The 16,795-nt window shown below is 58.6% G+C and overlaps 2 protein-coding genes across 2 annotated transcripts; one reads left to right on the top strand and one right to left on the bottom strand.

Moving 5' to 3' along the window:
* Positions 1-73: 73 nt before the first annotated feature.
* NTN5 (netrin 5) lies at positions 74-6,813 on the bottom strand (the record flags this gene model as incomplete). Its single annotated transcript, XM_082677690.1, has 6 exons — positions 74-438; positions 1,768-1,848; positions 2,063-2,116; positions 2,541-2,690; positions 3,054-3,242; positions 6,183-6,813. The coding sequence occupies 6 exons, from the start codon at positions 6,811-6,813 to the stop codon at positions 74-76; spliced, it is 1,470 nt and encodes a 489-aa protein (XP_082533816.1).
* Positions 6,814-14,534: 7,721 nt separating this feature from the next.
* LOC309836676 (galactoside 2-alpha-L-fucosyltransferase SEC1-like) lies at positions 14,535-15,395 on the top strand (the record flags this gene model as incomplete). Its single annotated transcript, XM_082676777.1, has 1 exon — positions 14,535-15,395. The coding sequence occupies one exon, from the start codon at positions 14,535-14,537 to the stop codon at positions 15,393-15,395; it is 861 nt and encodes a 286-aa protein (XP_082532903.1).
* Positions 15,396-16,795: the final 1,400 nt, after the last annotated feature.

The raw sequence follows: 16,795 nt of genomic DNA, 5'->3' as shown, positions 1-16,795 counted from the left end.
GTCGAGGTAGAAGACTCCTCTGGCGGTTGCTTCCAGTCCCTCCCTTGGAGTTTGAGGCCGCCTGGCTCCGGCTCTAGATCCTGGGTTCGGGGCTCGGGGTCGAAGGCCGCAGGCCGTGGCAGCCCCCAGCGTGCTCCTCCTGCTGCAGCCGCCGCAGCGGCCGGGCCCAGCGCGGCCTCCAGGGCAGCGCGAGGCCATGGCGGTCGAGGACGAGGCGCGCGGGGTCGGGGCCGGCGGCCGCGCTGCCCAGCAGCAGGTAGTGGGTGGCGGGCCGCAGGCGCAAGCAGCCACAGGCCAGGTCGGCGCGGGGCACCCAGGCGTCCTGGCCGCCGCGGCGCACAGGCCACGCCGGCTGCTTGTATACAGCCAGGACGCGCACGGCCAGCCGCTGCCACGCCGGGCCCGCCGCCTCGGACGCCAGCACCTGCGCACGGAGCACTGCGGGGAGGGGAGATGTCAGGCCTGGGCGGTGGGGAGGCTCCGGGTCCCGTGGGGTCAGTCCTGGTGGGGAGGGGCCCGGGGCCCGGGACCCGAGAGTGGGCTTCCGGGATCGCATCAGTAGGGAGAGACCTTGAACCTTTGAGGGTGAGAGGTCTGGGGGTCTGGCTGTGTGCTGTGAGGAGTGAGATCTTTCTGGGGAGATGGGTCAAAGCAAGGAGAGTGGGGCTTATGGAGCGATAGGTTGGGTCACAGGATTGTGATTGGGAAGGCGGGGGAGGTGGGGGTTACTCTGGAGAGGGAGGCCAGACAGGGCGAGGAACCCAGGGGCCTACCAGGAATATGCCAGATGGGGTGCTTTGGGGGTCATATTAGAAGCAGTGGGTACAGGGATTACTTAAAGGGTTAGAGGTCCCAGGAGGACCCTGCAGTGGGTGGGGCTGGGAACAAGGCCCAAGAGGCAAGTCCAGATCTCTAATGCCAAGGGGTCAGAAGGTATTAGGAGCAGACAGAGCCCTTGGAAAACAGGGGTATTGCCATGGGAGGGATCTGCATTTAGGATTAATTTGGGGGCCAGAAGGAGATCAGTCCTTGGAAGCTGAGGGTCGAGGTCATACTAGTGGTGATTCAGAGACGTGTCCTCTCTGAGGGGGTGAGGTGAGACGTGTTGGGAGCAGGACTCTGGCAGACAAGCTGGGTCTTTGGGGCAGAAGATCCCTGTGGGAGGTGGGGGGAGAAGCCTCCACCTTTGAAGTTCAAGGACACTAGTGGGCAGATGCTGAGCCTCAGGGAGGAGAGGTCTGGGATCCTATACCATTGAGGGAAGTAACTGGGACTGGGCTGAACTCATTGTCCAAGAGAGCCTGCAGCCACAGGCCCTGGGGTCGGGGGCTGGTGTGGACTGGTGGATTAGGGAACTGTGGGGTGAGTCTGTGGGAGTGGGGCTCCGATATCTCAGACCCTGATAGGAGGCAGGGGGTCTGAGACAGACAAGACGGTGCAAGGATCCCTTCCATTCAACCAGTTGCCCTTTCTCCTTCCATCCTCAGGAGGCCACCTCCCTCCCTCAGAGACGTCAGGCTGAAGGAGATCGTGAAACTCTGCAAGGCCAATAACATGGGGAGAGAGGAGACCTAGGACGGTAGGGAGCGCCCCTCCCCACCGCCCCTTCTGCCCATTGTCTGCTGTCCTGTTAGGTTCTAGATCAGGAAGGGCCCTGTAGAGTCCAACACCCCTTCCCATTTAAGCTGAGGAAACTGAAGGCCAGAGAAGGGGGCGGCTTGCAGCAGATCAGAGCCCCTGCTGGCCCTTTTCCTCCCCAGCACTCACCGTACTCCTGCTGGCAGTACCTCCGAAGGCTCATGTGTACCCTGGTGTCCGAGATATTGCAGTAGTTTTGACACTGAGGGTCTGGGGAGGGTCAGGCTGCAGTGGGCTCCTGAGGCCTGGACTACAGCGTTCTGCCCCTGCCCATCCCCTGCATTTCATCTTGACGGACAGCTGGGGTGCCTGAACCCTTGGGGACTGGGCTCGGTGGAACACCCCTGGATCCCCACCTGGAGGCCCAGTCAGCCCATCCCTGATCCCTCTTGCTGCCAGGGGTTTCTAGGCCAGCCAGTCTTACCCGAGCTGTAAGCATGAGGGGTTGTAGCAAGGGTGGTGGTTGCCTCTGGAATTCCTGTGAAAGAGCAGAGGAGAGACAGGGCCTTAGTGCCTCCCATGCGCAGCCCGCTCCCCCCGAGGAAGTAGGCTTCCAGACCCCAAATGTCTATTCCTCTGAGGCCCAAGAGTGGAAGCACACTTCGCCTTTCTCCCCCAGGACCTGGAGTCCTGGTCCCTGGCCACTTTCTTAAGACTCAGAAGCCCAGGTCCCCAGCCCCTTCCTCCCTCAGACCCAGGTATCCAGGCTCCCACCCTCTTCGTCCCCAAGATGGAGGAGACTGGACTTTCAGTCTTCACCTCCCTAAGGACTCAGAGTCCGGCCTCCACTCTCTAGCTTCCGTCTCCTACGAAGCAGGTCCTCACAACACCTGCCCCCTGGAGATCTGGGATGTCTCCTTCCCACCCCCCTTCAGACTTGGGCCCTGTCCCTCAGGACTCACGCTGGCAGGGCATCCTTGGGGAGCGGCTCTGCTGGTAGCCAGGACCGCAGCGGCTGCATGTCAGGCCAGTGACCCCTAACTTGCAGGAGCACTGCCCACTGGTCTGGTTGCAGGTACCACCTGTCGCCCCGATAGGATGGCACTGGCAGGCTACATGAGGAGAGGAGCTGGGGATGTGCAGTGCAGGCTCCCAGCCTCTTCCTCCCCAAGGACTGAGGAGACTGGAATTCCCTGGCCACTCCTCCTCAGACCCAGGATCCAGGCCCCCAGCCCCTCCCCCCTCAGACCCAGGATCCAGGCCCCCGGCCCCTCCCCCCTCAGACCCAGGATCCAGGCCCCCGGCCCCTCCCCCCCCCAGACCCAGGATCCAGGCCCCTGGCCCCTCCCCCCCAGACCCAGGATCCAGGCCCCCGGCCCCTCCCCCCTCAGACCCAGGATCCAGGCCCCCGGCCCCTCCCCCCTCAGACCTGCCTGCCTCCTTTCCCTCTAGGCTGGGCTTCAGGCTGCACTCACCCCTGCAGGCCTTGCGGCTGTTGATAGGCTGGCTAGGGTCCCTCCAGAACCCCGGCTGGCAGTAGTGGCAGTGCCGCCCGGCTGTGTGGTGGCGGCACCGCTCACAAACACCCCCACTCCGGCCGCCCGACAGCCTGAACAGCTCAGAGTTGAACCTACAGCGTCGGGCGTGCTGGTTGCAGGAACAGGCTAGGAACAGGATGGAGTAAGGGCACATCAGGCCCGGCTCTCTGTTCCCCTTTCCCAGCTTTCTCCCCACTGCCCTCAGGAAAGAGACTGCCTGGGGGTCCCTAGGTAAGTGTGGGTCCTAGATGCTCTTCGTTGTCATCCTTAAAATGGGTGCACTGGACTGGAGCTGCATGAGCCCGAGAGGAGTGGTGAATGTGCTGGATGTCTGTGTAAAACCAGGGGGTGTAAAGAAGAGTGGCGGCTCTGGGCCTAGGCTGTGGAATCAGACCCCCGCGTGTAAGTGTCTCACTGTTTCCGTGGGCAAGTGACGACTCCTTTCTGTAGCTCAGTCTCCTTTGCTGTAAAATGGCATTTATAGTGTCTACTTCATGATCTTGAAATGCAACCACCTACGTAAACGGTGCTTACTTAACTCCGTACCCGACACAGAGCATGCCCTTGCCCGTTTAGCACATCCACGTGCCAGGCACCATGTGCTGAGTGCTTGGCATGTTTCCTTCTCACAGCAGCTCTGTGAGACTGGGGCTGTCATCATCCCTATTTTATGGATGTGAGCACTGAGGCAGAGAGGCGAGGTCATCTGCCCAAAGAAACTCAGCTGAGGGGTGGTCAGAGGCAGGATTGCAACCCAGGCGCCCTCCAGTGCTTCTCATACAGCTCACATGAGGCCCACTTACCATGTACATCTTGCTGGGGAGTGTTGATCGGATTTTCAAAAGCAGTGGCTCTCAAACCTTACCGCTTATCCAGATTACGGGGGAAATGTTTCAAAAGAGCAACACAGATGCCAGGGCCCATCCCAGGGCTTCTGTGGGTCCAGGGGCCTGTATGTCTAGCAAGCATCCCAAAGTGAGATGCCGATGCAGGGAGTTCATGGACCACTCTTTGGAGAGATGAAAGGAGTTTTTGACTCCAAGAGGTTTGAGAGGCCTGTGAGATGCCGATGCGGGGAGTTCATGGACCACTCTTTGGAGATATGTAAGGAGTTTTTGACCCCAAGAGGTTTGAGAGGCCTGGACTGGCAGGGCCCCAAGGAGTAGCGGGAAGGTCAGGGAGCTGGGACAGCTGTGTGTTCTTGGGAAAATGACTCCCCCTCTCTGAGCCTCAGTGTCCTCCCATCCAGTGGGGATCTCAGTTCCTCTCTCAAGGGATTTTGTAGGCATTAGGGATGGCAGCACTCTTGAGATTATCAATCAGTAGAGTTGGGCTTTGGATTCTATAAAGCCCACAGCTCCGCCACAGGAGTTAGTCTCATCCTGTCTGCCCAGACCCTTCTCCATCACAACACTGTTGGTCTGTTACCCAGGTTCGGAGGGTCGGCTGCCCAGCTCAGCCTGAGGGGATGTGGTGATCCACAGAGGGACAGCCTCCCCAGCTCCCAGGCCCTGTCCTCCCCCAGGATGGACCCCACCCCACCCTTAGGCCACGTGATTCTCCCCTCCCTCACTCCCCTGTAGGGGCATCAGATCTTACTGATAGGAATGGGCCAACTGGACAGAGGCCTGGGATGATGAGAACAGCGGGTCAAAGGGGACCCAAGTGTGATGAGAACAGAGTGGGGAGCAGAGGATAGCTGGGATGGTCTGTAAGTTAGTCCACTCGACATTGCAGGAAGACGTAGAGGGGGAGAGGGGCAAAGGATGTGTGAGGTGGAGAGAGAGGGAGGTCCAGGAGCGAGAGAATGGAGGGTGTGTGTGTGTGTGTGTGTGTGTGTGTGTGTGTGTGTGGTGTGTATCTATCCATGGAGTGGAGTTAGCAAGGCCATGTAACACACTCAGACTCTAGCAAGGCTGCAGGCTGGAGGTGGGATGAGGAGGGCTGTCTCTGAGGAGAGCCGCTGGAGGGATGGGGAAGGGCCCAGACTCAGGCCCAGTCTGGAAGCCCTGAGGATGGGGGAGGGCATTGAGTGGGGCCTGGGGAGCTCTGGTCCAGCTGGAAGGCTGGTGGATGGCCCAGCCTCTCGGAAGACTTCTCTGAGTCCAGTCCCAGCACTGCCCCTTGCTGACAGTGAGACGTAGAGCAAGTGACACGTCCCCTTGGGCCTCACCCTCCTCGTCTGGGCAATGGTAACATTGGCGGAATCAGATAACTCTTCCTCCGTGCCAGGTCCTGTATCAGGCTTTATTCTAAGGACTTTATTTTAATGTATTGAATTTTCACTACAGCCTGTAAAGGAAGGGCTGTTACTATCCTCACATTACAGGTGAGCCAATGGAGGCAAAGAGAGGTTTGGTCATTTGTTGGGGGTCACACAGCCAGGAAGCAGAGAAGCTGGGATTTGAGCCCAGGCAGTCTGGCTGGCTGCTGAGGCCATGCCCGTGTCTGCTGCCCGAGAACATCTAGTGTGACAGCACATAAAGGTGGCTGGCAAGGACAAGCTAAGACCCTTGGGCTTCTGCTCCTGAGCTCAGATCCCAGCCATGTCATTGCGCAAGGGACTTCCCAGCTCTAGCCTCAGTCTCCTCATCTGTAAAATGGGCCTGATGCAATACCTGCCCTGCACATAGTAGTTGCTGGATAAATATGTGTCTAATGAATAAATCCTTACCCCCTGTGGTTGATTTGATGATTCCGAAAATGTCCAGTTGCCCTGTTTTCCTACAGCCACTCAGTAAATACCACCTGAGCACCTGCGCCAAGCCAGGCCCTGGGCTGGGAGCTCAGGAAATGTTATCCATATCACCATCACCGTGATCAAGTGTCGGGGAGACGCTGGAGCCCCCTAATGGGCATGTAAGCAGCTGGAAGTCTGGGGACAGCACAGGTGGTGGAGAGGGAGTGGGCGGAAGCGAAGAGGGGGACTGGCTGGAGGACAGTATGGGGAGAAGCAAGGGGCATGCAGCTCTGGGGAGGGGGAGAACATCCTGCCCCTCAGGGAGAAGGGCCCAGCTGCTGGAGCCCTGTGGCCAGCTGGCGGGTCAGGGTGGGCCCAGGACTCACGCAGGCAAGGGTGAGGGTGCCGGGGCGTGGCAGGCCGCCAGGGCCAGTCGCGGTGGGATGGGCGGCAGCTCTCACACCCTGGGCCGGTGGTGTGGTGGCGGCAGCGGCAGCGGGGCGGCCGGTCACGGGCAGCACAGCGGGCTGCGTGGCCATGGCACTGGCAGCGGCCTCTCACTCCTGCTGCTGCCAGCCCTGCCTGGCCCCCGAGCTCCACACGGAGGTGACTGGCCACCACCCTGGCCTTAGGGCCCAGTGGGGCTTGGAAGGTCACCATCTCGGGGCCTCCCAAGGCCCCCGGCCAGGCGGGTCTGCGCCACAGTGATCTCCAGGGCCCTCCGGTGGCCCAGGCGGCAGACAGGACCAGGGCTGGGGGTCCTGGGGTGCAGAAGCGCAGGCTGACGGACGTCAGGAGGAAGGGGCCACCCAAAGCCAGGGTCAGACTGCCATTGCAGGTGGCCCGGGGGCCGAGATCCGCCCCCGGGGAGGGGATGCAAGCCTGGGGACAGGAGGCAGCCATGCTGGCCAGCTGGGTCACTGGTGGGAGACAGAAGCGGGGGCGGCCCCCTGGATGGTAGCATGGGTCTGCGCTGGCCTGGCTCAGGAGGAGCAAGAGGGCAAAGGTCACTGGCATGGTTCTGGCGGAGGCAAGTACCTGGAGAGGAGACGAGTGTCTGGGCAGGGGGCCTCAGGCCGCCCTCGGGGGTCAGCCTCCAGCCCGCTCCCCAGGCTCCCTGAGGAACCCCAGCATTCCACCCCTAGCCCTGCCCCAGACCCCTCCCGGCTGCTTCTGAGCGAGGAAAATAGTTCCATCTGGGGAGAATTACTGTTTACATAACCCAAAGGGGAAAGAACGCAAGCAAAATCGAGAATTTTGCCTGAACTAATCCGTAGCTTAACACCCCAGAGCTATCCGTCAGTGTCGAGGGGCAGGGGGCCCTGGGGAGAGGGCAGGGAGGGGGGACAGATGGGGAAACCCAAAGAGGGGGCAAGGGGGAGAAAGGAGGAGCCGGGTGGGCAGGGGAGGGGGAGTTAGAGAAAGATGAAGACTTAGTGGCAAAGAAATGGAGAAAGGGGCCGACAGAGGCACAGACGGCAAAGACAGAGTCGCGGGGGCAGAGGTGAGTGAAGGGCAAGGGCCAGGCAGGGAGAAGGAACTGCGAGGAGAGAGGACGGACACAAGGGGAGACCAGGAGGCAACCAGAGTCCACAGGGTGGGGGGCAACGGGTCCCAGGGAGCCTGGGGGCTGAGACAGACAGGTGGGCAGGGGGCTCAGAGACACCTGTGAAGCAGGAGGAGCACAGGCAGGCCCGCAGGCCTGACCGGGGAGGCGGAAGGGGGCGGGGAGCAGAAGCAGGAGGCCAGGCCCATGGGGATTGGGATCAGAGTGGAGGCCCTTTCCCACGTGGGGCCCTAACCGTGTTCTCCACGCCCAGGGCACGGAGGGGGATTATCACCAAACAACCCAAACAACCAGGCCTCCCTGCCACCCAGCCCTAGCCTCCACCGCTCTTAACCCTTTCTCACCCAGGTTCAAAGCCCCAAGAGCTGTGCTGAGGGACCCGATGGGGACGGGGATGCCTGGGGGCTGGAAGCCTGGGCTGGGAGGGCAGACCCCTGGTTTCCCCTTGGGGCTCGCGATGGGAGGACCCTGTGCTTGCATTTCTGATAACCTCTGCCCTCCCCACCCTCCACTGCCATCCTAGGCCTCAGGGTCCGGCAATCAGAGCCCCCGCATTCCCCTCCAGTCCTAAGGTCCCCAGAGCAGAAGGGGGAACAGATGTCGGGGGTGGCGGGTACTAAAGGAGGAGAGGAGACAGGGCAGGGCCAGATGCTAGGGCGTCCGCAGGGACCAGCAGTCCAGAGCCGGGGGTGGCAGGATCGAGGATGGACCCGGCGCGGAAATGCGCGCCCACCCACCCCACCGCCCCCCCCCCCGGGCTGGCAGCCCCTGATGAGGAGCCCACTCGGGTCTGGGGGCCTTGGAGCCCTTCTGGGCCCCACTGTCCAGGCCCCTGGCTCTGAATCTGGACCCGGGTTTGTGCCCCAGCTGGGAGTCGAAGAGGTAGCAGTGGGTGCGGGTGGGTCCCGTTCTCCCAGCCTGATTTCACAGCCCGCAGCGTTCCCACCGCAGTCGCCTGGTGCGGAGGCCGCCTCCCCCGCCCCAGACGACGGGCGCGGCCCTCCGCACCTCCCGAGGAGGAGCCTGGCGCCATTTTGAGCTCTTGTGGCGGGCATTTGCCCCCGATCCCCGGCACCGGCCTTGTTAAGGGGCTCGCCCCATCTCCCACCTCCTCTCTTGCCTGGGCGGTTCACGGGGTACCGCTTTCTGGCCCCTAGTACCCCGGGCAACCGGCTGCGTCCCACGGTGTTCCTGGGGGATCCAGACGCCACCGCCTGCCACTGGGGAGCCCAGATGTCCGGCCCCCAGTCCCTGCCCCTCTGGAGACTGTAGCCCACCCTGGCCCCCACTTTAAGGGGCAGAATCTAGCCGTGTACCCACCAGGTCCAGGGTCAGGCCTCTTGCCTGGGCAGTGTGGGGTTCCACCTGGGACCCAGGCCCTTTCCCCGGCTTCTTTTGCACACACCCCACCCTTCACCCCTGTCGTTGTCCAAACCTGTGCCCTGGAAGAGACTGTCCTCTGCAGTCAGCCGCTCACGGCCCTTCCCTCCCGCAGGAGCTTGGCGGCCAGCGTGGGCTCTCGGGAGTGAGTGCAGAGTGGCTGTTCTCAGCCCCCGGGCTAGTAGGGGTTCTGGGCGGGAGCTCAGAGCAGAGCCTAAGAATCCAACACCACCCCGCCCCAGTCCCCTCGCCAAGGCAGCCACGCTCTCCCCGCAGGGACCCCGGGCAGCCACGCCACCCAGCGCTGTGTGGGACATGAGCGCCGTTGTCCCCCAGAGGCCCGCAGCTGGACAGCCCCGAGCAGGCTGGCCCAGAGGGCTCAAGGCAGGTAGGAGGGGACGGCGGCCAGAGGCCTTCCGGGGCCTGGGGTGCGTGCTCCCCGCACACCCCGCCCCTGCCCCGCGGCTCCTGACTCCTCGGTGCAGGCAGGCTGGGGCTCAGCCCCAGCACGTGGCGGCTGTGATCAGGAAGGGGCTGGCCTGCTGGGGAGCGCGCTGCCGTCAGGGCCGCTGACGCTGAGGCGGGACGTGGGCCTCTGGCTGTGTGACCCCAAGCCAGCCCCTCCTGCCCTCTGGAACCTTCTGTCCGCTGTGGGTCAACTGAGCATGAAGGTCAGTCGCTTTCAAGCCTTAAAAAGTCAGTGCTCTTTGAAGGGTCGCACCACTCACCTGGAAACCCAAAGACTTGGGCTGCTTTCTAAGGTGGTGGGGAAGGAGGAGGGGGAGATATGAATGCCTGGGACCTTGGTGGTTCTAGCGGCTGGAGGGAGAAGTCAGGGACCCCCGGGGGGGACTGAGCTCAAAGCGGATCCCTCCATGGCCAGTTTACTGTGAGGCCTCAACACTTCACTCATGACCCTTTCATGCAAATGTTGCCCTCAACTCCATTACATATCCGAATGGTGTTTTTTTTTTTTTTTTATCCGAATGGTTTTGACTAGAAAAATAACATTTTTCTTCACTTCCCCCTGAGGAAAGCAAGGGCCTCAGGAGGATGGGGCGCCACATTAGCTGCTGTGGCCTAGAGTGCATTGATTGTGGCATAGCGTGGGCCCGACCCCGACAGGGATTTGGGGACCCAGTGTCTGGGGCGGGAGGGCACAGCCAAGGCTCCCCTTGATTCTGGTTCTGGGTGACCCTCACAGCCGGCAGTGGAGAGGCAGCCCCGGGGGCAGGAGGCAGGGTGGGGACATGGGTAAGCCTCGGCGAGGAGGAGGAGTTAGCTGCAGGAGAAGGAGACGCCACCAAGTCAGAGGGGGACATGTGAGATCGCGGGCGGGCGGCCTGATGGACAGAGTAACTAGTGCAGTACTCGCCGCGCTGATCCATTCAGCTGGTGCTCACTGACTTCCTACTGTGTGTCTGACGCTCTGCTGACCGCACGAACACGCGCAGCAGCCCGTCCTTGCCAGACTCACAGTCCAGAAAGCAAGATTGCGACAAAAAAGTAGGAAGTCATTATGTTCTAGAGAAAGATGGAAGGTGACAAATGCTTTGGAGCAAAAGCAAGTAGGGAAGTAGTTTGGGGGGCGGGGGTCAGGGGGACATTTGGGCTGAGACCTGGAGGAGGTGAGGGCAAGATGCCCACGTGGGCATCAGGGCAGGAGGACCCAGGCACAGGGAGTGGCCAGTGCAAAGGCTAATTTTGCTGTCAGAGAAAACTCAGGAAGAAGGTTTAGGTCTCACTTTATCCACCACCATCCCCTCCCCCCCGCCCCAGGGACTAGAAGTTTCTTAAGCTAATATTCCCTGGAGGGAAGCTTGCTGTCTCACTTTTGCTTTTAATAGTCTGAGCTGCCTGAGGCGATTATCACCCCTGAAGGGGCCTGGGGTGGGGGGTAGAAGCAGAGAGCAGAGAGGAAACAACTCCCCGAGTTGGGGAGGAGACTTTGGGGGGAAGGGGCAGTTCCTCAAGTATGGGGCACCTTTACCCTCACAGCGCCCCAGAGGCAGAACCTCCCAGGGCCACAGCTCTGAGGTGGGCTCAGCAGGGCGGGACCCACACCTCTGGGCTTCCAGAGACATCTTTCATCCCTATCTCGGTGACTGGTGACGCAGCAATCACAGAGGCCCCAGGAGGCAGGGCATGTCAGAGCCCCTGAATAACTGCACTGGGAGTGTGCAGCTGAGTATCCCTTCCTCAGGACATAGTGGAAAAATCCAGGATCGTAATTATGAGCACAGATTCCCGAACCACACCGGTTTCAAATCCAGACTCCACGTCTTTCCTAGCTGCGTGACCCAAACCAAGTTTCTTAACCTGTCTGTGTCATAGTTTCCTCTTCTGTTAAATTGGCATAAAAAAGTACCTTCCTCATGGGAGATCACAAAGACCAAATGAGTGAAGATAGGCCTACAGTCTAATATCTGAAACTCTGTGGACCAGACATGCCGCAGAACCGGTGTTTTGACACCATCATGGGGCGCACAGGTTACATTTTATATTTTACAGCTCCCCCGGCGGGGTCTGGGCAGCATCCCATAATCAAACATTATTGTTTCTGCAAGCAGAACACATGGGTGTTTGCTCCAAAATAAATGAAGTCTATGAATAGCGGCACGTCGGTTCAGATTTTGTCCCCGAGTGAATTCAACTCAGGTTGGGGTTTGCCAGCAATCTTCATGAAAATGGTCAGTAAGGAATCGTGGACCAGGATATAAGCGCTGAAACCAGTGCCTGGCTTGAGTCGGGAACCACAGAAGCACCAGCTTTGGTTCATTACTTCCTGTGGCTTTTCAGTTGTGTAGGCTCATGAGAGGCCAGGAGAGGGAGCTCTTGAGGCTGGAGGACAGAGGTGGCAGCCAGACTGGGCTACCTGATGTGCAGAGCCCAGTGCAAAATGAAAACCCGGGCTGCGTTGCTCTCGCTTATGGAGACTTTCTAGACGGCTAGAGCAGAGCAGGGACCCTGTGCAACTGCACGAGTCGCACACCGTGGAGGTGACCCTGGGTGGGTACCTCTGTCCTCAGCTGGTTTCTCCTCCCCAGTAGCCCTGGCTCCAATCCCTGCTCAGCTTGCCTGCGGGCTTTGAGAGCGGCCTGGGGCTCTGGCTGAGCTGACCAGAGGCGGAAGCTTGAGTCCTCCTCTGCGCCGGACCCCAGGCAGGGCCTGAGCTGGACAGGCTGTGTGATAAGGATTGGCTCAGAGTTGTCACCAGCCCAGCGAGAAGAGGGGCTCAGGGGCAGATTTAGTTTGCTTTTTAGAGACTAAAGCAGCGAGCAAGGCATTTCTTGTACATCTCAGGGGAGGGAGCGTAATATATGCTTCATGTGGTAAGAGTCAGCTGACCTCACTGGGAACCCACGTTGAATGTGAGACCTTTGAGGAGGGCCCAAGAGTGTTCAGATTTCCCACAGGGGTCAGATTAATAAAGTGAGGAGCCCTGGAACATAGGAGGAAGAGGAGGTGGAGAGTGGAGGTGAGGCCCACAGAGCCCTGACATTTAAGGGGGCCAGTGGAGGGAGAGATGGGGAGCCTGAGGGGGTGAGATGGAAGCCAGATGAGGAAGAGCGGGGGCCACACAATCCAGGGCTTCTGTAGGGGCCTTGGGGGTCTCCTGAGCTGCAGGCATTGGGACAGCCACAGGGAAACCACAGCTGCCTGGTCAGGGGAACAGAGGAGGGGAGAGGACACAGCGGGTCAGGACACACTGGAGACCCAGCGTGAAAAGACCATTTCTGGGAGCCCAGGGGAGAGCTGGAGGAGAGATGGACTGAAAAAGAAGCAACCCCTGAAGAAGGGATTCTCCACCCCATTACAAGGATGGGGAAACTGAGGTTCATGGAGCCCAGGCAGAGGCAGGAGCTGGAGGGAGTCTGGGTAGGTTCAAAAGTGTAGGCTTCACTGAGCTAGTATGGCACGCCCACTGCGATCAACAAGACAGACAGTAGTGAGTGTTGGCGAGGATGTGGAGAAATCAGAGCCCTCATACGCTGCTGGTGGGAATGGAAAATGAGGCAGCTGCTTGGCAGCCAGTCTGCAGTTCCTGAAAGTGTTAAACACAGTTAGTTATCACATGACGCAGCTATTCCACTCCTAGGTAAGTACCAGAAGGAAATGAAAACTTAGGTCCACACAGGGATTTGGACATGCGTGTTCACAGCAGCATGATTCATAATTCCCCAAAGTGGAAACAACCCAAATGTCTAACAACTGATGAACTGATAAATAAAACGAGGGCTATCCCTGCCGTGGAATATTAGTCGGCGGTAAAAAGAAATCAGTGACGTACTAACACACGCTGCAACGTGGATGAGCCTTGAAGATATGACACTGAGTGAAAGAAGCCAGTCACAAAGCTACTTACTATGTGATTCATTTATATGCAGCACGCAGAGTAGGTAAATCCACTGAGACAGAAAGTAGGTTAGCTGGAGGGAGGTGGCGGGGAGAATGGGAAGACTGGGGGTGGGGATGGCTAAGGGGCGCAGGGTTTCTTCTGGGGGTGATAAAACTTTTCTAAAATTAATTGTGATGGTTGCCCAACTCTGTGAATATACGAAAAGCTGTCGTACACTTTAAATGGGAGAATTGTATGCTATTTGAATATTATCTCAATAAAGTGGTTACCAACAAGAAAGAAGAAGAAGGGCTCATCGGAGACCTAACTATAAAAAAAGCTAAATCTAGGCAGCTAGAGGTGGCAACGCAGAGAGCATGTTACAGAGGCAGGAGGTGGGAACTGGCGGACCCTTAAGTCCTGGTCCGGGAAATGGCACAGTGTCACTTCTGCCATATGTGATTGGCCAAGGCAGTCACAGGCCCACCCAGAGTCAGGGAAGGAGCGTCAAAGACTCTGCAGCAGCTTGAATCCACCACATCCACTGACGGTAGCGGGAGGCACTTAGCGCTTGCCATGGCAGGGGCCCTTCCGGGAGCCCGGCATGCAGGGGCTATGGTTAGCCCCATTTTCTGGAGAAGACTGAGCCCCAGGGAGTTAACTAACGTGCTCCGGATTGGCCAGCAGGAGGCAGAGTCTGCACGTGAACCTGGGCTTGTCTAGCCTCACAGTCTAGGTTCTGAACCTGTGTATATGCAGCCTTAATAGATTCGTGAGCTCCCAGGGATGCGTGTAGTAAACACTCTAGAAGTCTTTATTTTCCAAGGCTTACACAGAGTGCCTCCTGTATGCTAGGCACTGTTCTAAAAATGTTACAGATGAGCTAGTTCTGTTAGGTTGGACCATATGAAACGGCTGTTTGTGTAGGAAAAAATATGGTTGAATATTGGCACTCTCAAATGGTTCAACTCTGTCATCGCTTTTTTTTTCTTTTGCGGTACGCGGGCCTCTCACTGTTGTGGCCTCTCCCGTTGCAGAGCACAGGCTCCGGACGTGCAGGCTCAGTGGCTATGGCTCACCGGCCCAGCCGCTCTACAGCATATGGGATCTTCCCGGACCGGGGCACGAACCCGTGTCCCCTGCATCGGCAGGAGGACTCTCAACCACTGCGCCACCAGGGAAGCCCTCAGTCATTGTTTTTTAATGGGCAAGGAAACTGCGATTCAGGAGTAACTTGACTAAAGTCACACAGCTGGTAAGGGGTGGAGCTGGGATTTAAACCCGGGCCAGAGGGGTCCAGGGTCTGTGCTCTAAGACCTCCACGGTGGAGGCCATTAGACACGCCTGGATGGGCTGAGTGAGCCAATGAACAAGTGGTTTGGGGTGGGGTGAGCGAATGAACTCACGCCCCATCCCTCCTGAATCAAGTCATCTCTCCTCCCCGCAGCCACCATGAGATTCTGGGCTACTTGCCCTTCCTTGTCCACCATCTACTTCCTCTTTGTCATCTTTGCCGGGTCCACCATTTTCCACTGCCTCCAGCGCCTGGCCCGGGTGCCCACCCCCAGGCCTTACCGGGGTCACGTGGTCCTGTTCCCCAGACACCTGCCCTGGGGGGCCATGTCCACCATCAACTCCAAAGGCCGTCTGGGGAACCAGATGGGGGAGTACGCTACCCTATTTGCCCTGGCCAAGATGAATGGGCGGCCGGCCTTCATCCCGCCCCAGATGCACAGCACGCTGGCCCCCATCTTCAGAATCACCCTCCCCGTCCTGCACGACACCACGGCCAGCAGGATCCCCTGGCAGAACTACCCCCTGAACAACTGGATGGAAGAGCGGTACCGACACATCCCGGGAGAGTACGTGCGCCTCACCGGCTACCCCTGCTCGTGGACCTTCTACCACCACCTCCGCGCCGAGATCCTCCAGGAGTTCACCCTGCACGACCACGTGCGTGAGGAGGCCCAGAATTTTCTGCGGGGTCTGCAGGTGAATGGGAGCCGGCCAAGCACCTACGTAGGGGTCCACGTGCGCTGGGGGGACTACGTCCACGTTATGCCCAACGTGTGGAAGGGCGTGGTGGCCGACCGGGGCTACCTGCAGCAGGCCATGGACTGGTTCCGGGCTCGCTACCGCAGCCCACTCTTCGTGGGCACCTCTGGGCTCTGGGCCACCTGCCTCACGGGTGGGAACACCGTCTACCTGCCCAACTCCCCCTTCCACGTGGTCTTTAAGCGCCAGGTGGCCTTCCTGCCGAAGTGGGTAGGTACCGCAGCCAACCTGGGGCAGGCTAGAGAGAATGGCCCCTAGCCCTGCTGTCCCCGCCTCACCCTTGGGCCCAACAGCAGTGTGTGGGGTGCAGCGCATGGGCTTTCACGCCTGAGTTTAAATCCAGGCTGCTCTGCTTCCTAGCTGGGTGACTTTGGATAAGTGACTTAACCTCTCTGTGCCTTAGTGTGCCACCTGAAAAAACGGACATAATGCAGCTCCTCGTGAGAATGCAACGAATTCATGTAGTGTCTTGGAAACAGGTGGTAAGTGTGGACCACTAACATTTATGTGGTTGGCATGCCCTGGACATTTGGACTGCTTTGAAATGGAAACGTATTTTTGCCCTCTGCTTCTTTATAGATCCGGGAGCATGGAGTCCAAATACTTGGTACTTGCCTCCTTGGAGGGTTTGGCGATGAAACTCTTCTTGCCTTCAAGTAAAGAGGAGCTGGGTATTTTTGGCAGCTAAGAATTCAGGCTTGGGTTTCCCTGGTGGCGCAGTGGCTGAGAGTCCGCCTGCCGATGCAGGGGACGCGGGTTCGTGCCCCGGTCCGGGAAGATCCCACATGCTGCGGAGCGGCTGGGCCCGTGAGCCATGGCCGCTGAGCCTGCGTGTTCGGAGCCTGTGCTCCAAAACGGAAGAGGCCACAACAGTGAGAGGCCCGCGTACCGCAAAAACAACAACAACAAAAAAAAAGAATTCAGGCTTTGGGTTTAATGGGGCCTTATCATGAAAGAATGTGAGGGAAAAGAGGACTTGAGAGCATGAATCTCAGGGAGATACTTTGGCGGGGAGGGGGCGTCCCCAGAACTGAGGATGGGGCATGGGAGGGCCTCACAGTGAGGGCAGGACTCCGCACCGGGCCTTGGTCCGCAGCAGCAAAGATGCCCAGAGCCCACATGTCATCGAAGCAGCAGGCTGACCACAGAGGGGCAGGGGCCTCAGAGACCGTGCCGTGGCCATGTCAGCAGTCACGCGTGTGGACAGGTGCCCTCAGGACCCAATGCCGCTGTGAGAAACCCCAATATGGAGAAAAGATTAAGTGATTACAATACTCGTTTTCTTGTGTTTGGTATATTTTAAAGTATGGAGGTAACCAATATTTTTATTGACATACTACTCCTTTTTGTAAATTAAAAAAATTTTTAACACACAATTATTTATGTTCATTTAAATTTTACACCAAACATAGGTGCACTGGTTTAGAAAACATTTCAGTCACATCTCTTTCCTGTTTGCAAACCCTCTCCAAGTATCTTGTTTATTTGAATTCCCATTTCTTGGCATACTTGTGAGGTTGAACACCTTTCCTTTCACATGTTAGTAATATTGTACCTCCCCAGAGCCATTTTGGGCCCCAGTTTACTTCTTAAGTCCTTGATGGTGTCATCATGGTGTGGGGTTAAGGGTAGGGGGATGTTAAAGCAGGAGATTGGGA

This window comes from Grampus griseus, assembly GCF_964374135.1.
Source record: "Grampus griseus genome assembly, chromosome: 19".
NCBI lineage: Eukaryota > Metazoa > Chordata > Mammalia > Artiodactyla > Delphinidae > Grampus > Grampus griseus.
This window is presented reverse-complemented; position numbering and strand designations above follow the sequence as displayed.